Raw genomic sequence first — 22,376 nt, 5'->3', positions numbered from 1 at the left:
CTGGATGAGCTGGTCCCAGATGTAGCTGCTAAAGCGTTTTCGGGCTTTTAGTCAGATGAGGAATAGACAGGAAAAGCACCCGGAAGGAAGAGGGTGTGGTCCTAGCCGCTCCTCACCCGCCCCCCATCCCATCCCATCCCATCCCATCCCATCCCATCCCATCCCATCCCATCCCATCCCATTCCGCCTTGCAGCTGCCCTGTAGGCCAAGAAAACAACCCCTGGCAAAAAGCCTCTTTTATCTTTACTTCCCTCTGGACCAACCCCCTCTGCCTGGGCTGCAAGTGCTGAGGGAGCAGCACAGGGAAACTGGGGCCAGCATGGAAAATAAAACTGACCCACAGACTTCCAACCTTCTTTGGTCTTCCCTTTTACAAGTAAATGAAAATGCTCCAAAAAGACTAAGCTAAAGCCTGAGCCTAAGAATAAGGCAGAAACCCCACTTCTCTTCTCCTTTTATATGGGGGCTCTCTTAGGCAGTGTGGAAGTTTCCAGCATCTGCAGCACAAAGAGGCACTAGACAGGAACTCCACTGCCTGAGAATACGATCGAAAGATACGTGACAACTTACACATACAAACCTGAATTCATTCATCCACCTCCTGATAAGCCTTTGCTACCCCCTCTGCTCTGACCTAGCTCTGCTTCAGCACGTCAATAAAATCAGAAAGCACGCAGGAGACATTCCTTGGAACTTAAGACTAAGGACCCAGCCAAGGGCAAGAGGAGTAAGAGTCAGCAGCACACAGTACCTGCGTTGGAGCCCGCCGGGGCAGCCGACAGAGAGCTTCTGGGCCAGGCCCGTCTGAACGCCAGGACTTACCCTGTCGGTAACACGCCTGAGCAGAGCCAAGAGCTCCAGCCTTAAGAGGACTGGCCTGGGGGACGCAGGGATAGGAAGGGGCAGCGAAGTGCTTTGGGAGACTAAGCACTGTCCTGTGATGTTATTCCCCCACCCCTGTCCCCAAACGGGAACAAAGAAAGGACTGGAGTTTGAGCCAGAACCAGAGTCAAGAGACCTGGGCCAGGCAGACAAGAACTTCTAAGCTCCCTTCTGGTTCTGATGTTCTACTTATGATGACCTGCTGTGAACCTGCTTGGAGGCCACTGCCCGGTGACCTGCTGCAGGGAAGTTAGGGCCAAACAACAGAGGAGCCAAGTGAGGACACATAGGTCATCACGCCCACACACGGGCAGGCACAAGCCGTGAACCTTGCGCAGTCTCTATCTCTTGTCCTAGTCCCTCACTCTTGTGACCACTCAGTCCAGGCTTGGGGCCCACCCATCCCAAGCAGGTGCCCTCCCCACCTGAGCACGTGGATGCATCACCCTGATACTGCTGAGGTGAAAGCAAACTGGCCTGCAGAATGGTGTGGAGAACGGACAAGGGCTGGCCGGGGGAGGGCACTCAGCCCTGCGTCTCTCTGGAAGGGAACGCAAGACAGTTTATGATCTAGAAAGGATGCACTGGCCCCTTCTGACTTCCTTCTGACTATACGCCTACTGCAGAATTCTCATGAAGACTCCAGTGTTTTAGTTTGTTCATGCAGATGACAGAAGACCTATGGAAGAGCAGGACATGAAGCAGGCAACAGTGAGACAAACCTTCAATTCAGGACTCCTCTCCACATACGTTCAGGCCACAGAAGCCTTGGATCTGTACTGGCCCCAAGTCCCCCAAATTTAGACAAAACCAGAAAACAATCTGAAATAACTTCACACTAGGGCAAGAAACACACAAGGAAAGGGAGCCTGATTGCAAGGAACCATTTTAAATTCTACCAGCACTCAGGATGAGCCTCGTGGAGAGATGGCTGGGCTGCAACCCCAAAGCTTAGAAGGAATGAAGCAGAAGAGAAAACAAGCTGTCTCGACCACTCCTGAGAGGCCCTGCAGCAGACGCCGAAGGTGATCGGGACAGGGCCGCCTCCCACACCACCTCTTTCAGATCTGCAGTCCAAAAACCTTACAACACAAAGCCACTCGAGTACCTTCCCAACTCTGGGTCTCCAAGAAAAATCTATATGGTTAGCTAGATTCATCGCAGAAGCTGGCCACGCTTCACTCCCAGCTCAGGGCCCTCATGCTTCTCTTCTGCCCCGCCTCTGTGAGCACGGCCTGGAGCTCAAAGCACAGGCAGACTGTGATATGATCGCACAGCAGGCTGCTCAGTCATTATTTTTAAAAAATACATAAACATTTTTAAAAATGAAAAAAAATGTTTGCCATATTTGCTCTGTCCCTATTAGCTCCTTCTACTAGCTGGTATCCGTGGGCCCAGGACCTCATCAGGACCACGACTCAGCTACTCCTGAGGGAAGAGGCCCGAGGCATGGCGGCACCCTTGGGACCATGCAGGATGGGGTGCCCTCAACTCCAATGCCTTTCTTTCAGAAAAGGTGTCTGCCTAGAGAACCCTCGTTCAGGCCAGAGGTTCTTCCCTAAGATCCCTTTTTCTCCTCAATAAGCCCTGCCTTAGAGGGGCAGGAGACAGAAAAAGAAAGACAAGAGTCCACCCAAACCTCCACACCGCAGACCATGCTGCCGTCCCTGTACTGGCCAGACCTCCGAGACACGGTCTCGTGCTGCCACGGTGTGAGAACCCCGTGGCCCTGCTAAGACCTACCTTACTGGCAAGAGAGCAGGGGGCCGGCTGGCCCAGCGCAGCGTACTCACCACGCCTCCCTTGTCCCCCTCCATGAACTGAACGATCTGGCAGGATGACTTCTCCCACAGGAAGATGTGCCCGCAGTCACTGCCGCTCACCACAAACTCACTCTTGGGGCCGTAGAAATTGACGCCTTTTACTGAAATGGTAAACGAGGGAAGAACCCACATGAGAGCTGGCATCAGGCCCGTATAGATCTACCTCACAGGGACCGCAGTTATTCACAAACCCTAAGTCAGCTAAGAGCCAAGAATTCCTTTCATTTTCACAAAACAAATCAAGGGATTGTGTGTATGTAACAGACAGACCAAGACTCACGCCAGTCCCAGAGACAACTTCTACCCCCGCCCAGAGCTCCACGGGGCTGAGGGGCTGCAGTCCCTCGGCAGCAGCCTCCGTCTCACCGGTCTGCACCCTACGGAACACCTCCGGCCTCACTAACGCCTTACTCGTCCCAGCCTGAACCACTCCAGCTCTGCCCATTGCTAGGCAGCGCGGTCCTACGCCCAAGGCTTACCCTGGGTTTGTGTGCTCCCTTCGTGCCACCTGGTCAGTGCTTCCTGGGCCGTTGCTGGCCTGAGAATGAGGGAGGTCTAGGCCACAATTGCCTGTAAGAAGCATCTGAACTGTGCTTGCTACAGACTCTGAACAACACAGCTCCACCCCCTGGAATCAGTGAGAGAAGCTGGGCGTCCCAGCGACTCTGTGCAGTTCCACGGCGGTCATGGGACTGCACTCAGCTTCTGTCTGCCCGTGGACTAAGTTCCAAGCCCCTGCTCTCCTGCTCACCTCACCAGCTCAGAAGAAAAAGGACAAGTCACTGCACTCTCCAAGTCAAAATTATGACAGATCCTTTTGAGGAGCAGTGACAATGACAAAGAGCAGTGACCACCGCAACCCTTTTGTACATTAGAGTCACATGGGGAGCTTTTAAAAACCTCTATCAAGCTGTACCCCACCCCAATTAAATCAGAGTGTCTGGGGATAGAAGCCAGGCTTTAAAGACTGGCAGGTGACTCCGTGGCACAGCTAAGCTCGGGAGCCACACACAGAACGCAAGCGGCCGACCTCGCTGCAGACTGGGGGGGCGGCCCTGGCCCCAGGCCTCCTCCTCTGCCTCATTCAAAGCATCGTCCACCCTAGAGCTAGACGCTCACGTCCGCCCCCCAGCCCCTCGATTTCAGGCAATTCAATTCAGTACCACAGGCTGAGGGGGCTTTCCCAGACTCCCTAACAAGCCTGTTAAGCCTGAAGTTCCCTGAAATCTTAAGAAAAATACAGTCACTCAAGTCTCCTGATGCCCAAACGAAGCCACATCCCTGAGGTGAGAGAGGCTCCGGGCCCTCCGTGCTGGAGCACAGTGGGCCCGTGAAAGCTCCGGCCCGACGAGGGACACCGTCTCCCTGCCCCGACAGGCAGCCCCGTCCTTCAGGGAGTTCTTCTCCATACAGCCTGAATGAAATACTGCCGTTTCCTAAGCCAACAGACAGCAGCTCCGAAGACAGGCTCACCCGTGGCGTTATTCCTGTGGCCCTTGTATCTCTTCACATACTGGGCCCCGTCGCTGTGAGAGGAGTTGAAGAGGTAAATGTCTTCGTCGTTGTAGCTGGCCAGGAGCTCTGCCAAGAACAAGCACACAGCAGTGAAGGCAAAGGCTGAAAAAGAGCTGGGACCAGGAGTCGGGGGCTGGGGTGCAGCTTCTTGCCAGTCGTGCCCCCTCCTAACGCCCAGGTGTGGCACCCATCTCACTCAGTTGGAGCAGCAGGCAGGTCAGGTGTCCAGGGTAGACTACGAGCGTCCTGCCAACCCAGGGGCAGCAGAATGCTCAGGAAGGTCATACCCATTAACTCAAGAATGAGCCAAAGGCATAAGCACCTGCTCAGGCAAGGAGCCTGGGCTTCAGGACAGGCGGCGCCACGTCTCATCCGCGGCGCTCTGCAAGTGGCGCCCGGCGCCTCCGGGGTCATCCGTGGCAGCCGCCCGCTGTGCGCGCACCGTCAGCGACTCCGCCCCAGCCGCTCCGCTCGGAGCTCTAGCATAGCGGTGAGCACCGCAGGGCACGGGCCTCGCTGGCTCAGCAGCTCCCTAGACAGAGGGCGCGTGCCAGCCTAGGAGCCGGGCCCTGCTCACGTACCTGTGCCGTCGTGGCTGTACACGAGACAGGTGATGTTTGCTTTGGACTCACTGTTCACCTGCAATAAGGAGCAGATACTGACTGATGCCCCACCCCCCCACTTGTTACACCACCTTCAGGAAACAGGTTTTCCTTCCAACTCCCCTCTATCTTCTCCCAGAGTGAGAGAGACAGAGAGAGAGAGAGAGAGACAGGAGTATAACCAGTGAAATGTGGCCACCTCAGGGGAGAGGGCTTTCTGCTGGTGGTTTCTGCGAGCTAGCCATGTGACACACAAACGCTACCTCCCTCGGCCTTACTGTCACGGGGCAAGGCAATGATCTTTACGTCTACACTCTGTCAGTAGGCAACCCTAGGCTAACAGAGGTGAAGTGACTGCCCAAGATCGCAAAGCTGGTAAGTGGTAGAGCCGGGATTCAAATCCAGGGAACTGATTCGAAAGTCCAAGCTCCTCCCATCATGCCAACAATTTTAGGGGCAGCCTCGGGGTTGAGTTAGGAAAGCCGGGAACCAATGGCCCCTCACGAATCTTACCAGGTGATGAGGACAGAATTTCTTGAGCACGCCATTGTTCTCGTTCTCATCAATTTTCCTCTGGTCGTAAATCCTATAACGGAAGAAATAATAAAATGTTAAAACTTACAAATTGCTCCCTTGAAGAACTGCAAAGTAGTGGCAGGAACAGCAGTCAGCTGGATGTCAGGAGAGACAAAGGACATCACCCCACCAAGATTCTGGCTCCCACTCTTACCTGAAGGCCCTCCTCCCCTAGCCCTTTCCGAATCCTGACTCTTATCCAGACACTCCCCAGTTCAAGTGGTAATCCTAAATCACATTAACCTGCAGTGGCTTCTCTCTCCTCCCCGCTTTTAATCGCTTACTATTTATTTCCACCGAAAGCTCCCCAACAGCCTTTACTGCTACAGAGGCCACACCCCTCGAAGTCCGTGGGTCTTCAAGCCTGTCCTGGCCTCTAACTTGGCCCGTTCTCCCTCTCGCTCCTCAGAGGGATGATTACAAACTCCCACCAGGATCTCCTCAAGAGTTCTTCTCTCCTGCCTTCATTCCCATCCAACCACGGTCACCTTTCCTCATCTCTGCGACCCAAACTCGGACCATTCATTCCCACACCTAGGACAGATGTCACCAGCCAGCTATCCTGTCGGGTGCTGGTCATACAGGACAAACAAGCCACCGCCGGCGTGCTTCCTCCCGTCTCAGCACCTCCTCTCCACAGCTGCTCTTTTCATCCCTCCAAGGACCTGCCTTCGATGAGTCCACTCCTCAGCCTCTTCCTCGCGCCCGTCTGCCCATTTCCTTAAAACCCTCCCTCTCCTGACTTCCCACTGTTGCTTTTTCTGTCCTTTCCTCTTGTAGTCAAACTACTGAAATGAGCAATGTGCATTCAGTGTTTTCACTTCCTTGTTTCCTGTTCCCTTCTCAATCCATTCCCATCTAGCTTTGGCCCTCAACCTGCTAGTGAGACCTCCCTGGCTCAAGTCACCAGCGGCCTCACAGCCTCCACCCACAGTCTTCTCTTCAGGCCTCTCTCTCTCCTCTTGACATCGTTCACGACGCCTTCCCTAAAACCGTTTCCTTCTTTGACGGCCGACCACCCCTTCATGGTGTTCATGAGCTTGTGTGTCTCTCTTAACTGCTGCTGATGCTCCCGGAGGTTTGGTCTCAGGTTCTCCTCTGACTCTATACAGGGGAAGGAGGTTTTGCCCAGATTATTTGTAGTATCCTTCTCACTGCCTTCCTTGCTCATGCTGTCGCCAGAAGTATCCTAAAAGGCAACATTTTATGTAAATTCCCTGCTTAAAATCTCTTCAGTGATTCTATATTTTCTACTAAATAAAGTCCAAACCCCTTAGTAGGACTCTCCATCTCCCCTCAAAGATCCTATATGTTATACAAGAATAAACAAAACAAAAAAGCTAGGCTTCCTTGAACACACCGTGTCACAGCTCGTGTTCCTACCTTTCCGCGCACCGGCCCCTCTACTCAAATACTCCTTTCCCATTCATTTTGAGTCTATCCTCTGTGAGAAAGAACAGCATGGAGAAATGGTGTCTCCCATGTTTATGGAGTCCGATCTGAGTTCAAATACTGACTCTGCAACTTAGGAGCTGAGCAATCCTGCGTATTGTCTTAATATTTTCAATCCTTAATGTACCTGTTTCTCCAGAATGCTCCTTAAAGGCAAAGACTCTCTAGTCAAGTGTGTGTCTAGCACACAGGAGATGCTCAGTAAATGCTGGATGAATGAATAGATGAGTGCATCAATGCATGTTCGTATTCTCCACACTTTCTTGCTTAATATCCTGCATTAAGAGGATTATCTGGGAACCTCTGCTAAATGAACCCCGAGAAGAGAAAAGACCAATAGGACACTGCCGATTCCGCCTCCTCCACAAACACGCATCTGATGACCTCCTGTTTCTCCTCTAAACAAAGTCTCCGTCAACAGAGCTTAGATGTCACTAAGTCACCATAAACTTTCTAAGTCCGCAAACTGGTAAGGCACATTTAAGTATTCAGTATTTCGGTGTATGGACCATTCAGTGTGTTCCTCGGTCTGTAAGGCTCTCTGCCCTTCCTCTTTCTGAGCAAATCCTCACCTTCCTTCCCCTTTCCTCCGTAACTATTTAAGAAGAACCTACTACAGATAGGGTGCTAGACTAGGGATTGGCAAACTTGATCTTAAATGGCAAGACAGTAAATATTTTAAGCTGGCAGGCCATCTGGTCCCTGTCACAACTACCGAACTCTGCCACTGTAGCTTGAAAGCAGCCTTGGATAATATGTAAATGAATGGCCATGGCTGTGTTCCAATAAAACTTTATTTATAAAAAACAGGCAGTGTAGGGTAACCTGCATGGCTCAGTTAAGCACCTGACTTTGGCTCAGGTCATGACCTCAGGGTCCTGGGATAGAGCCCGGCATCAGGATCCCCACTCAGCAGGGAGTCTGTTTGTCCCTCTCCTCTTACCCCTCCCCCAGCTCCTGCGCGCACACACACTCTCTCTCAAATAAAATCTTAAAAACAAAACAAAACAGGCAGTATAATTTGACAGCTCCTGTGCTAGACAGTGCTGATACAAAGATGAATATGATTTTCTCCCCTATTTTCCGAGCATAGGACAGGACCTTGACATTTAACAAAAAAAAGTTTTTTTTTAAATGTCAGAGACTTTATTTTTTCAAGCAATTTTAGGTCTACAATAAAATCGAGGAGGTGGCAGAGATTTCCCATACGCTCTCTGCCCACACACACGCATAACCTCAACCACTATCAACACCACTCAGCAGAATGGCTTTTATTTGCTTTTACCAAGGATGACCCTACACTGACATGGCAATCACCCAAAGCCCACGGCTTTGGACAAAAGTAGGACATAGATCCATCACTATGATACCATACAGAGCATTTACACCACCCTGCAAATCCTCCACACTCTGCCGGCTCCTCTCTCCCCCAGCCCCACCCCTGACGACCACTATTATTTTTATTGTGTCCATAGTTTTTAGCCTTCTCCTGAATGCCATACGATCGGAATCATATAGTATACAGCCTTTTCAGATTGGCTTTTTTTTTTTAACTTAGTGATATGCATTTCATGTTCCTGTATGTCTTTTCATTTTGTGACAGCTCATTTCTTTTTTCGCACTGACTCCTATTCCATTATCTGGACGTACCAGTTTATCCATTCACCTACTCACGGACACCTTAGTTGTTTCCAAGTTTTGGCAACGATGAATCAAGCTGTGATACACATCCATGTACAGGTGTCTGTGTGGACATAAGTCCTTAGTTCCTCTGGGTAAATACCAAGGAGCATGACTGCTGGATCACGCGGTAACAGCATGTGTAGTTTTATGTGAAACTACCAAACTGTCTTCCCATGTGGCTGCACCATGTCGCGTTCCCACCAGCAATACATCAGAGTTCCTGCGGTTCCACAGACCTGCTGGCATTTGGTGGTGTCAGTGCTCTGCAGCGGTACCTCGTTGTTTAATACGCATTTTCCTGATGACACAGGATGTGGAACATCTTTTTAAATATTTATTTGTGATCTATGTATCTTCTTTAGAGAGGTGTCTGTTAAGATCTCTGACCCATTTTTTAATTGGGCTGTTTTCTTGTCGAGTTTTAAGAGTTCTTCATGTATTTTAGCTAATGGTCATTTATCAGATATGTCTTTTCCAAGTATTTAATCCCAACCTGTGGCTTGTCTTCTAATTCTCTTGGACAGTGTACATTTTAAAGAAGTGTACCTTATCAACTATTTCACAAATCATGTCTTTGGTATTGTATCTAAAAAGACATCACCACTTTTTGTCCAACATCTTAGCAAGGCTACAGGCGTGGCTGCTGCTCTCCCAGCTTCGCAATGCCTCCCAAGGACGACAAGAAGAAGATGCCGGAAAGTCGGCCAAAAACGACAAAGACCCAGTGAACAAATCTGGGGGCAAGGCCGAAAAGAAGTGGTCCAAAGGCAAAGTTTGGGACAAGCTCAGTAACCTGGTGTTGTGTGACAAAGCGACATATGACTAACTCTATAAGGAAGTTCCCGACTATAAGCTTCTAAAACTCTTAGCTGTTGTCTCTGAGAGACTGAAGATTCGAGGTCCTCTGGCCAGGGCAGCCCCTTAGGAGCTCCTTAGTGAAGTACTTATTAAACCAGTTTCAGAGCACAGAGCTCAAGTAACTTACACCAGGAACACCAAGGATGGAGATGCCCTGTCTGCTAGTGAAGATGGATGAACATGATCCCACCAACTGTACATTTTGGAAAATGAAAATTTATTAAATCAAAAATAAAATAAAAAGGCATCACCATACCCAAGGTCATCCAGGTTTTCTCCTATGTTATCTTCTAGAAGTTTTATAGTTTGGGGTTCTACTTTTAGGTCTGTGATCCATCTGAGTTCATTTTTGTGAAGGGTATAAGGTGTGTCTAGATTCCTTTTTTTCACATGTGGATGCCTAGCTTTTCCAGCACCATTTGTTGAAGAGATCATCTCTGCTCCATTGTATTGCCTTTATTCCTTTGTCAAAGATAAGTTGACTATATTTACATGTGTCTATTTAGGGCTCTCTATTCTGTTCCACTGATCTATTTATCTATTCTTTAGCCAACAGTACACTGTCTCCATGACTGTAGCTTTACAGGAAGTCTTGAAGTTGGGTAGCGTCAGTCCTCCAACTTTGTTCTTCCCCTTCAATACTGTGTTGGCCGTTATGGATCTCTTGCCTTTTTTTTTTTTTTTTTTTTAAGATTTTATTTATTTATTTGACAGAGAGAGAGACAGCCAGTGAGAGAGGGAACACAGGCAGGGGGAGTGGGAGAGGAAGAAGCAGGCTCCCAGCGGAGGAGCCTGATGCGGGGCTCGATCCCAGAACGTCGGGATCATGCCCTGAGCTGAAGGCAAACGTAGAACGACTGAGCCACCCAGACGCCCCAGATCTCTTGCCTCTCTATAGAAACTTTAGAATCAGTTTATCAATCCATAAAATAACTTTCTGGGATTTTTACTAGAATTGCACTGAATCAATAGATCAAGTTGGCATCTTCACAATATTGAGTCTTCCTATGCCCTTCACACATTTTAAATCAAATAGAGTGGTTTCAGCACTGTCAACACCCTTATGGCATCTCCACAGGCCTTCAGGTACCCACTAGCTTGTTACCTTAAGCCTCTCTCTTCCCTCCTCTCCCCCACCCCACCTCCCCTTAATCTAATGTTCTCTCAGTGTTGCTGGTATCAGCCTAGGGACAGAAAAGCAAAGGGACTGTTTATTATTTGTGAGCCAGGGCCTATATCAAAGCCTTTACCGATAAATTTACATGTCAACCAACCACCACACGATTCATTCATCTGATACATTCTCCTTTCCTTCGCTCCTGTCGATTTGTAAGCCAACCTAAAGAGGACTTAGTAGTAGGCATCCACACTTCCACCACCTCCACTTGCCTACTTTACCCTTTCTCCCCCCTACCCCGTTTTTTGGTTATAGGCCAAAAAGCCGGTCTCTCTAGGCTTCCTTTAAATGCTTCTTCACAATACTAAACCAAAATTCAGTATTCCTGACGCAAAGGCCTTGAGGATGAGTAAGTGCTTTCTCTGTACTCCCTTGAAGGAATTCCTTTAGGCTAGAATGAAAGCTAATGGTGCTATGATATAAAATATTCACCAAAAATATTTTCAAATTTGTACTGGAAAGAGCTCACTAAAGGTGAGCTCTTTAGGTTCTTTCAAAGAAAGAGTCAGAAAGGGGAAATTCCAAAACACTCAAATGGCTGAACTGTAGAGGTGCCAGAGAAACTGAACGACCCTAATGTCAGAGAAGAGCTGGGGTGCTGCTCGAAGGGCCATCTGCTTGCACAGGGTCAGTGCGCCTCAAAATCTATACATGCCAAGTGAATCGCTTACATCGGCTGAAAATTTGCAATATACAAAGGGACAGAGGATAAAGAGCTGGTAAGAGACAGAAAAATCTAAGTATTCTCTAAATGTTAGAAACTGATTTCTAAATGTTAAATGTTAAACTGATTTGTTTAAATGTTAAAACTGATTTCCAGCCTTAGTCTAACCCTGGCAACATATCAGCTTTGGATTAAGGCATTATCAACTGCAGTTCCTGGCAGATAAAGCCAATTGCTCTAGTATCCTCCAAACATCAAGGACCTAGTGGTTGAATTATCTACAGATACAGACTCTTCAAGCAATCCAGAGCTCTAAGCAGGAAATCCAAACTAGGAAATTCAGTAAACGCTCTATTTGAAAGAGGCAGCACCTGATGACAACAACCCTTTTTAATCAACAGCTTCTTATTTAAAAACAAAAACAAAAACAAAAAACTACTACTACAGATTTGCTATTGGTGAATAAAGGATAGGAATTTGGAAAGCAAAGGAAACAGGAAAAAGAGAGGCACAAAGTTGTCTAATTCTCTTGTGGCAGGATTCTTGAACAAGGGAAGGTCATCTCTCATGTATTTCTAAAAAACTTACCCTATCCCCATGATACTTATCAGTGAAATTAATTTCAGAATACAGTTATAAAAATGTGCTCTTATTTTAAAAGGAAGATAATGCTTTTCACCCCCCATCAGGAAAGCAAAAAGTCATTCCTTTTTCTAGTGCTCCTCTCCCTCCTCCTTTCCAAACTGATGATCCCTCAGCAAAGGGGGTGGTATAACCACAAAACAGAGCTCAAATAGGCCTACTTGGTAGGGATGGGATATAGTTTGTGACTAAGGGCCAGAAGGAAACTAAGTGGTACACATGGGGATTGAACCTCTGAACTCTTGTTTTCCTTAGGATATGCCTTAACAGCCAGTGTTAAAACAAACGTTAACAGTAACAATGATATCACTACAGAGAAAGAAAACCAGTTCCTGACAGTGGGAGTCAAAAACCCAGAGTTCACACTGAGTACCCCCACTCAAATCATTTCTGTATCTGAAACCAGCATTCAAAGCTTCTAGTACACGTTAATTTATATATGAAAAATAATGGGAAATATTTACTAATTCATTAATTACTAGTAAACCTGGATTTATCAGCTGCTATGTGGGGACCTTGGTCAATTCATCAACTTCTTTAACACAGGACAGTCTCAGGTGTCTGGGTGGCTCAGTCACGAAGGCATCTGCCTTCGGCTCAGGTCATGATCCCAGGGTCCTAGGAGTGAGCCCAGTGTCGGGCTCCTTGCTCAGCAGGAAGTCTGCTTCCCTCTCTGCCCCCTCCCCTGCCTCATGCTCTCTCTCACCCTCTCTCAAATAAATAAAATCTTAAAAAAAAAAAGAAAAAAACTTGACAATCTCTATATATGTTAAGCTATCCCTCAGGGATTGTTGCATCAGGGAACAGAATGCCTCAGTAGCAGCTTTGGAAGACAGTAAAAAATTCAAGATGGTGGTTAATGGATATTCCAAGGCCATTCACACGGTTCCACAAAGGATCCCAGTGCAGCAGTCTCAAACTCTCAAAGACACAAAAGAGCCAGACTCACCTGACAAACTGGTCTCGTCCACCCACCGCGAACTGGTGGGTATTGGCAGGATTCACATAGATTGTATACAGCCCCACTTTCTTCTCCTTCTCTTTTGTCACCACCAGTTTCCTTTAAGAGTAGAAAAGTGTAAAAGTTACACTCTCTAAAAGACCCAAACGGTCATGGCAAGAGAGAGCACAGACAGTAATGCACACACAGCCAGTAAGACCAGATTCTCACTGAGAAGAAAGAAAAAAGTGGTTTTGTTTGGTCTGAACACTGGAACAAGAAAAAGACAAAAATCAACTCCAGGTATATTTAATAAATGCTACCCTGAGGAGGGAAAAACAAACGCGTAGTGAAATCATTTTCTGGTGTTCCTCAGGACGTGTAAATTAAAGGTTCATAAAAGCATTGCTCCTCAGGTAGTGTCAGTTTAGCTGGAGTCCAACATGATGATGGCCTATCATTAAACAGATGACACCACCCACACCTTCCCATCCTATATAAATACATCCTCCCTATCATCTGCGAGCAGGGAGCAAAAGGAGGATGAATCATAAAAACAGTGGCCAGAAAAGACCTTAAGGTTAGAATCTACCTCCCAGGGGCGCCTGGGTGGCTCAGTCAGTTAAGTGTCTGCCTTCAGCTGGGGTCATGATCTCAGGGTCTTTAGATCAAGCCCTGAGTCGGGCTCCCTGCTCAGTGGGGAGACTGCTTCTCCATCTCCCTGTGCCCCTCTCCCCTGCTTGTGCCCACTCCCTCTAAATAAAATCTTTAAAGAAAAAAAAAAAAAAAGAATCTACCTCCCAGATTCCACAAAAGTGTGACTTACAACCCTGCTCTAAAAATGCACACTGAAAAACGACAAGCCGCGGCTCTAGCACAGGGACGGTCCAAAGGAAAGCAGCATTCTTCCTTTATCTGAAGCAAGTTAGGAGAGGATATTCTTATGAAGACAGTTGTTTCTAAAGCTGGAAATCACCTCCTCTGGTTGTACCACAAAAAAGGGCGATCCTTAGGAGGGCACTGGGGTCCTGAGGAAAACTCTATAAAATTTTAGAGTTTTAGCCAGAAGATTCTGGCTAAACAGCCATATCTGTCCCAGCGTAAGGGCAGCACGATGAATACTCTTCCCAAATCTAAGTGTCCAGCCATTCAAATATGATATCATAGCGATTAGGAAATTTACAGGGAAGGAAAGGGCTGGGTTCTAGCTTTCCTTTTTAATTCTAAGGTTTTGCTCATTCTGTTGTTATGGAAACTGAAAGAAATATAACCATGACAACGAGTTTCTTTGTAAAGAAATGATTTTAGCATCCTCTCCGCATGGTCAAAGTCCCTCCAGCCTAGAACTGCTCTAAGCAAAGTGGAGAGATTTTACTTGATTTTAAAATCTCTGTAAGCTTTTCACTGAAACAGTACATGGGGCGCCTAGGTGTCTCAGTCGGTGAAGCGTCTGCCTTCAGCTCAGGTCATGATCCCAGGGTCCTGGGATCGAGACTGCATTGGGCTCCCCGCTGAGCAGGGAGCCTGCTTGTCCCTCTCACTCTGCCCCTCCTAACCCCCCACTTGTGTGCTCCTACTCTCTCTCAAATAAATAATAAATAAAATCTTTAAAAAAGAAACAGTGCATGAAGATCATTAAAAACGAATGCCATTAGAGAAAACACACACATACACAACCCTCAAAAACACAAGGGAGAAAACACATCCAAAACGAGTTTAAGGAACAAAACTAGCAATGGAGAAGAGCAGCTCTAATCGAGTTTTAGACGGGGAAAAGCAGACACTGCTCTGTTTCACAAGATCATCTCATTTTCTAAGCAATGTGGATTTTCAGAAGGAGAGAGTCAGACAAACATAAAGTTGACCATGTGGAAGCAAAAGGAAGAAACCAAAAGGACAGATTATGAAACAGGGCTCCACCATCCTGTAATCCTGACAACGAGCTCAATCGTTCTAATGCCTCAATTTGTTCATCTGAAACGAAAAAGTCTCTCTCCCAATGGATAAATGCAGAGTACCCTGGGCTCTCTGGGGAACTGGCAGAGGTGCTATAAAAATGATTAATCATGGCAGTAGGGGAAAAAAAAAGGCAGAAGGATGGAGCACATGAAAGCATAAGAAACAAACTTACCAAATTTTGCCTTAAAATTTGCAGTATTTTTAGTAAGCAGGTATGTTCCAACAAAAAGTGAAAAATAACTACAGATCAGGCCAAAGAAGTCCTCTGAAGAATATTTCAAACTGGCTTCTGCTGGCTAAAGGGATATCCCACCCACAGCCCCAAATCCCACTCTTTTCCTAAGATGTCAGCCAATCTTACCAGCTTCCAGAGACAGAGCCATCATAAATACACAAGAGAAAAGTTCCCATGATGCCAGCTTCACACGAAAATGCCTCTGATGTAAGCGGAAGTTCACGCACCAGCTTAACACGTAAGGGCAGCTTGGATTCTCCAGCCATGACCTTACATTCAGTCCCCCACCTCAGTCAAGCTTTCTACTTCTTCAACCCCTAAAGCAAAAAATTTTTGAAAATTCACAGTCTCTTATTCCCCCAAATCTAGACTCTGGGCCTCCTTCTCCTTCAAGTTTCTCCTGTGTTCCCTCTTTGAATGTCTATCCCATCCATCAGGACTTGCATCCAGAGCCACTGCTCATGTCATTTCATTCCAAATCCAATCATCTGCCCAAGTCATCTGTTTTGCCCATTTGTCCCCAACTCCTTGTGATCTAACGGTGATTTTCCTATGACCTGGCACTCAGGATAAGCTCCCACTCTGCTTCAAAACTCTCGACCAGAGCAGACCAAACAAACTTAGCCCATTTGTCTCATCTCTGTGCTTCCCCTCCCCTCTGGAACTCCAGAATGAAAACAACAAGGGGCACCTGGGTGGCTCAGTGGTTACGTTAAGCATCCTCTTCTGCTCAGGTCATGATCCCAGGGTCCTGAGATCGAGCCCCACGCTGGGCTCCCTGCTCAGTGGGGAGTCTGCTTCTCCCTCTGCCTCTGCCTGCTGCTCCCTCCACTTGTGCGCTCGCTACCCCCCCTCATAAATAAATACAATCTTAAAAAAGAAAGAAAAATAAAGAAGGAAAAATAAAAGTCTAATAATAACCGACCCTGAGATTATATTCCCTAAATTAGCTTATCTTCTACTTGTACGCTATGGAAGTCAATGACATCCCTTACTTAATGTTGTTAATGACATACAAGACTTGTCAAAATTTTTAAGACTAACAAGACCATAAATAATCTAGATCATTCATTAACAAGGTAGCAATTAAATAAACTGTGTTACACCAATGCTGTAATGTACCATGCATGGTTAAGTAGAAAGATCTCCAAAACACTTTCAACATGAAGAAAGCAAACTGCAGAAGCCTACAATGTCTGTATGTTTATATATACATATATTTAATCCCATTTATGGGGGAAAGTGTATATCTTAAGATACATAACGTATACAAACAGGATTGGAAAGGTATTCCAAAATTTTTAACAGTGGCTACCAATAGCTAGAAAAGTGGGGGCAGGGAGGTGTGCATTAGGGAGCATTTACATTTTGCCCATATACTTTATTAGAATTTTTAAAACAAAGTGTATTTGCTTATTATAGGAACAATTAAAATTTTTAAAAACTAAAATAATTAGTAGCTATAGCATAATCAGTTCCAAACGTGGTGCCAGACACTATGCTGGGGCATCAAGGACATTCTCAACAACACTCGCGCAGACGAGAGAGAGAAATACTGCTCGGTTACACCCAAAGTAAGGCTAGAGAGGTTCAGAATGGTTAGACAGTAGTGCCTGAGCTGCAATCTGACCCAGGTCTGTCCAGATTCAAATAAAATGCTCTGTTCTTTCTATGACATCACATAGCTGATGAGGGATGTGATTTATCCATGAACCTCAAATCCATGTAAAAAGGAACTGTGATAGGACAGAACTCTATTACAGCTACTAACAGTTTTATGCAAGATTTACCCTTTGTTTACATGTTTCTATACATAATTGAACTGAAAACTACATAGGACCGTATCTCTAAGCTGCTCCGCAGAGTAATGTGCTTCCTGCGGGTGAGCTGAGTGGCACCCAAGTGGATGGGGAGGAGATCAACAAGTGATTACAGCCCACACAGAAGATCACTGAATCTTGTTTTAGAAATGAAGGCAGACTGAACAGGACTGTACTGCCGGGAAGCAGACAAACAACAAAGAAGGGAGGAAGTGCCCAGAGCCTCAATCTGCTTCTTAGCACAGACACAGAGGGACCCTCTGGATTGACCAGAGAGGTGGGCATTACCTAGGACAGGCTGGGTATTTTCAAGGCCAAGAGGTCCAGCTCTGTAAAAACATCACTGCTATACTTACGAAGCTGGCCGGTCTTGTCTGAGGTCAATGGTGAAGACAACTGCATCTTCACCTGCAGAAAGGAACGTACAGGGAGAGTCCGGTTCCAGGGCCAACTGAGGGACAAAAAGACAAAGGTTTCTATAGAATTAGAAGCCATCTAGTTCATTCCTTTATCTTTAGGAAGGGCAGCATTTTAAATATCTCAGCAAGAGACATGTCTAGCTTTTTGTTGTAAAACCCCAGGAAAGGAATAAACCCATTCTCTCTTGTTCTACATGAATTTGTCACAGCTTGTTTATTCTATACAAGTCAAAAGGACAACTAAGTCCCTAAGGGATCTGAATAGTGATACCAAAGAAAAACATCACCATTAAGGTTCATTCTCAAACAAAATCAATTAAACTCTCAGGTGGGGAGAGAAATGGTGCCCAAGTTTCACTTCCTACACCCTAGTTGTAAAAATTAGTTTACTAATGGGTTGAAGGTAGGCTTAAGAATCAAATAGGTAACTTCCATATTTTCTGAGCCACGTGGGCTAGAGAAGGATACTCCAGACCCACCTACAGATCAGCTTAGGGTTTGTCAGAGGGCCACCCTCCTTCTACAGCATGACCGCTCTGAGACAGGCGGCTCTCAGCTCCTCACTGGCTGCCCCATGACCGTCTGTTCTATATTCCCAGTCCTAAATAGGGCTTCCATAAATAGTGCTTGTCTGTGCTCTGAGACCTGAGAGAAGTTGGAGCTCTCGCACATGAGGAGCCGACCACTAGGACCTTGGAGCTGTTAAGGTGTTCTAGATACAATCAAAGTAAATTTAAGAGGTTTGGAAGGCGCAGGAGACCTCAAGGATTTCCAAACCAACCGCCGGTCAGCTTAGGGGTTAGGTATCATCAACTGAATGCTGCACGTGCAAGATCTAGAAAGCTTTCAAGTACTTCACTTGCAGGAAGTTTAGGGTGGCTGCTTTTTCTCCTTTTTATCTACAAACTTTAGGACGAAAAGGTGAGGCGGGTGACCATGCCAGAGGAGACACAATGGGCAGAGATCCGGGAAGGCCCTGGCTGAGATCCTTGGTTGAGGAGTTAGACCGCACAACCGTGGGGGCAAGAGCTTACTTACTGACCTTGTGGGACGCTCCCTTGTGCTGGGCCACACGCTTCGTATTCTTGCAACACTGTGTGGCAGACAGCTCTGCTACCCGCACCTGCCCATCACGGGCACACATGGCCAGGGTGGAATCACCACTGTTAGGAAGGAACTTGGCCTGGGATGTTAATGAAAAAAGGGACATACAAAAGAAACTGAGGAGGTGAATTTGAGAGGGGAAAACTGTAGTAACAAACCCAACCCATCCCTTTGGCTGAACAACAGCTGGAAACTTAGCTCTCCTCGTCTTCTACCACTGGCTCAAGTACAATCTCTTTCAAGAGTTAAAGAGGGAGCTTCTGATGCAAGAGAGCATTTCAGATGACTCTGTAAGGCTGACCTGGTACAGGTCAGTGCTCGAGTGAACTAGGACTACGCCTACTAGGGGAGAAACGTAAGGAAAAAAGGAGGAAAACCTATCTTGATTCAGGAAGCAAACAGAAATTTGCTACAAAGACAAAGGAAACCAGAGGGGATGTTGGGGAAGAGATCACGCCTAGGAAATGAGTGCTAGTACCAACATGATGGATAGGGCCGGTGAGTAAACAGAGAATAACAATGCTAACGAACACTCATCACATGATTTATTAAGCACCAGGCATGGTTCTGAACTGCTTAACTTCCATTGTTGTCTAACTCTCATGGTCCTCTGTGTTCTTAGCTCTACACTACAGATAAATAAACTGAAGACAGAGATTAAAGAATGTGCCCAAGATCACAAAGCTAGTAAGGGGTAGGGCCAGGAACTGAGCTCAGTCTGGCTCCAGAGCCTCCGCTCTGACACTGTGTGCCTTCCCCCAGGGCACATTTACTACCTTCCTGAGGACTTCCAAGCACCCCACCAAAGTGAGGCTTCCAACGGCCTCTGAGCTTAGGGCAGACAAAAGGCTGCCATGGGCCCTTCAGTGCACGTAATTCCTCTAGGGCATCATGGAAGCCACAGCAGGACTGAGTCCTGACGCCCAATTCCTACCACAACTCGCTGTCAGCTCCCACGCCAGGCATCTCAGGCTTGTCTAACTCCTGCCTGACTTTCTCAACCACTGTTCTGCCCCCTTGCCTCACCTGGAAGACATTGCTTTTGTGGCCGCTCTCAAAGTCCAGTACTGGCTGCCGCCGCACCCAGTCCCAAACCACCACCTTCAGGTCATCGCTGCCACTGGCCAACCAGGTGCCGCGCTGGTTAAAGTGCAGGGTGTTGACACAACCAGTATGGCCCTCGAGCCCATGCTGCAGGCGGAAGCGCTGCACAAAGACTCTGGCTCCACAAGCCTCATACACAAAGCGGGCACTGGAACCCAGCTCCCGCTCCCGAAGAGCAGGAAGGGCTTGCCAGCGAGGGCGGGGTAGGGCGGATGTCTCTGAAGACACCCAGTCCTCCAGGGCCCGCTCATCATCTGACGAGTCCTGGTCACGGTTGGCCCGCTTCCGCTGGACACGGCGCCGAGGATGCTCTTCTTCCTCCTCCTCTTCTTCCTCTTCTTCCTCTGAGCGGTCATGGACTTGGTTTTCGTCGTTGATGGAGTAATGGCCAGTGTCCTCCATGCTGTCAGAGTCCTTGTCTTCACCTGAGCTCTCTGTGTCTGTACCCCGACTTCCTGTGCTGGTGCGGTTGGGGCCGCCATCATCCCCAGTCAAGCTCAAGCTCAGGTCCGAGGCCTCCACTTCAATGCCTGAGGATGTCTCCCTGCCCTCCTCAGCGCCAGACATCTCCTCTGGACTGCTAGACAGGCTTCCTGCATGTTAGTGACGAACAGGTACGTGAGGGGGAAAATAAGGAAATGGGACAGTGATCAGAAGGATGCCCCTTCTTAGTCCAAGAAATCATCCCACCAAAAGATCCAGACACCAACTTCGGTTAAAGCATCTTTGTTCAAATGCTTACAAAGACTACCTTCTGAGGGGGAATCTTGTAAAGGATAAGAAACTGAAAAGATTAAGACCAAAGCCACAGGCAAATAAAGGTACTTGAACACAAGTGAAGAACTGCAGGACAGCCTAAGAGTCGGACAAATTCTCTCACTCTTGCAAAGCATGGACGGGCTGTGTCTAAGAACATCCGATACAACCTCTCTGAGCTCTGTTCTGCTGGACGCACACCATTAGCCACAGCAGGTAATGAAACCGAACATAAGAAAAAAGTATAGCCGTCCCCAGCAAGAGCTGGTAGAGACATCTTCTTACAGAAAACCAGAAAATAACAGATTAAAATCATTCTGACAATGGGTGTGGAGTTGAACTATTTTCTACTTCAAGAAAGCACCACTCCCCCCCCCCCCCCTAAATCCTGATTTCTTCCCTTGAGGTCCTAAAATCCACGAACAATCCAGAGAAAGTAGAAGGGACACGTGGGGATTATGGTCATTAGAATGGGTTCTTGCCCACTTTTCTCTAATAAATGTATTCTGACTCCCATTCATTTGGTCATGCTAATACTACTATTAGTTATAGGAGTTCTTTATTGAGGTAGAGTTTTATCAGGAAGCATACACAAAAGTGATAAAAAGCAGGGCCAGGAGACTGGTACATTAGAAGGAAAGTTCGCCATACCCTCGGTCTGCCACGTTGGTGGTTATAGAACTGGTCACTCTGAGCAATCTAACCCCGTCAATTAGACCCCGCATTCTCCCATCTAACGGCAGCCAAATCACATTTCAGGAGGCACTCCCGCCATGTGCTGGAGCCATATGACCACAGCTTCCACACTGAAGCCAACGTATGTAGGAAGGAAGGCGGGAATGAGAACTTTAAACACTGTTCACAGCCTCCCTTCCTGATGATTACAAACTTTACCTGGCCAGAAGGAAAAGCTGTTAGGAACAGCAGACCAGCTATGTGTGACGGTGGCAGGAGCTATCCAACCCCACAAGGACGTTGAAAGGATTCCAAGTAGCGCCTGACAGCTTAGTCACCTGGGTAGAGCAGTAATTTCCAAAGATCTCTGCAGCAATGGGACCCCTGCACGACAAACTCTCAGGCAAAACCCACCACAGAAAACAGATGAACAATACAAGCACTTTGGTTCAAATGGTGACAGAAGGTGGGGAGACTTGTAAACAGCTCTTTTCAGAAAGCACCTCGACTAAGATCCCAGCATGAAAACAACGGGTGTAGGAACTGGAAGAAAAAGGGGAAAAGTGCAGCAATTTGCTTCTAGGAACTACGCATGCTGAGACTGCTGTGTATGCTGAGAAAGATTAGTAGTTGTGGCTTCTCAAACACGACTGGCTTTGAAACTGGGAGTGGTGAGGAAGGATAAAACACCACACATTCACTTCTGTGGAGAAGGAAAACTAAAACACCAAAACCCCTAGCATTTTTTGTTAAAATTATGATTAACCAATCAAGACAACTTGGGGGCTCTACCATATTAACATAAGGGCCAGAGTAAATCACAAGCTCAGCAAGGGGACCCTAACAGTCAATGACCAAGAGCCAGAGGTCAGCAAATATTTTCTATAAAGGGCCTTCAGAGGCCACATGGATCTCTGTCACAAGTACTCAACTCCACTGTTGAGCACAAAAGCGGCCATAAGCACCATGTGAATGAGTGGGGCATGACCGTGTTCCAATAAACTTTACAGAAACAGTGGCAGGCTGGATCTGGCCTGTGGGCCATAGTCTGCCAATCCCGGATCTAGCTGCTGGCCAAATTCCAAATCAATTATATACCTCAAACCACGCTAGAACCCTGAGTCTCTCAACTAAGCCCAGTGAAAACTCTTTCCCAGTGAAAACCATTTTCTTTTACAGAAGATGAATGAACAGCACTGGTAAGACGAAAGCACAGGGTCAATAAAACAGCATATTGAAAAATCTCACTTTCCCTTACTCAACTTCACTGCTCTACCAATCTCATCAACTAGAATTGAGCCTATAATCCTGACCTGCAACACGCTGAAGAATGCTGAATGCTGTGCTGCCTAATTATATCCATTTGAAGGACATTTCTCTAGTTTAGAAGCTGGCTGAGGGTCGAAGCATTAATCGAATCATCCATTATCGAAACCTTGATTTTCTACCTTCGAACGTGCCCTGTACCCAGTGAGTTCACACCTACAAA

General features: G+C 47.1%; 1 protein-coding gene and 1 pseudogene across 13 annotated transcripts in view; one reads left to right on the top strand and one right to left on the bottom strand.

Moving 5' to 3' along the window:
* DCAF8 (DDB1 and CUL4 associated factor 8) overlaps nt 1-22,376 on the bottom strand; it is a 40,234-nt gene that overhangs the window by 4,111 nt on the left and 13,747 nt on the right. For 11 of the 13 annotated variants that reach the window (XM_026487311.4, XM_026487315.4, XM_026487310.4 and 8 more), the window contains 8 exons: nt 19,379-20,049; nt 18,291-18,431; nt 17,186-17,280; nt 12,825-12,935; nt 5,337-5,409; nt 4,803-4,860; nt 4,180-4,287; nt 2,677-2,807 (listed from right to left, as the gene is read on the bottom strand). In XM_026487311.4, coding sequence (XP_026343096.1) covers nt 2,677-2,807; nt 4,180-4,287; nt 4,803-4,860; nt 5,337-5,409; nt 12,825-12,935; nt 17,186-17,280; nt 18,291-18,431; nt 19,379-20,049 — 1,388 coding nt within the window. Of the gene's footprint in view, nt 1-454; nt 1,563-2,676; nt 2,808-4,179; nt 4,288-4,802; nt 4,861-5,336; nt 5,410-12,824; nt 12,936-17,185; nt 17,281-18,290; nt 18,432-19,378; nt 20,050-22,376 lie in introns of those variants that run through there. The other 2 variants (XM_048225315.2, XM_057315323.1) reach the window with 1 other exon arrangement.
* On the top strand, nt 9,197-10,008 carry LOC113246659 (40S ribosomal protein S25-like; annotated as a pseudogene).

This window comes from Ursus arctos, unplaced genomic scaffold, assembly GCF_023065955.2.
Source record: "Ursus arctos isolate Adak ecotype North America unplaced genomic scaffold, UrsArc2.0 scaffold_2, whole genome shotgun sequence".
Lineage (NCBI taxonomy): Eukaryota > Metazoa > Chordata > Mammalia > Carnivora > Ursidae > Ursus > Ursus arctos.
The sequence above is the reverse complement of the archived record's forward strand: the minus strand, read 5'-3'. Positions and strand labels throughout refer to the sequence as shown.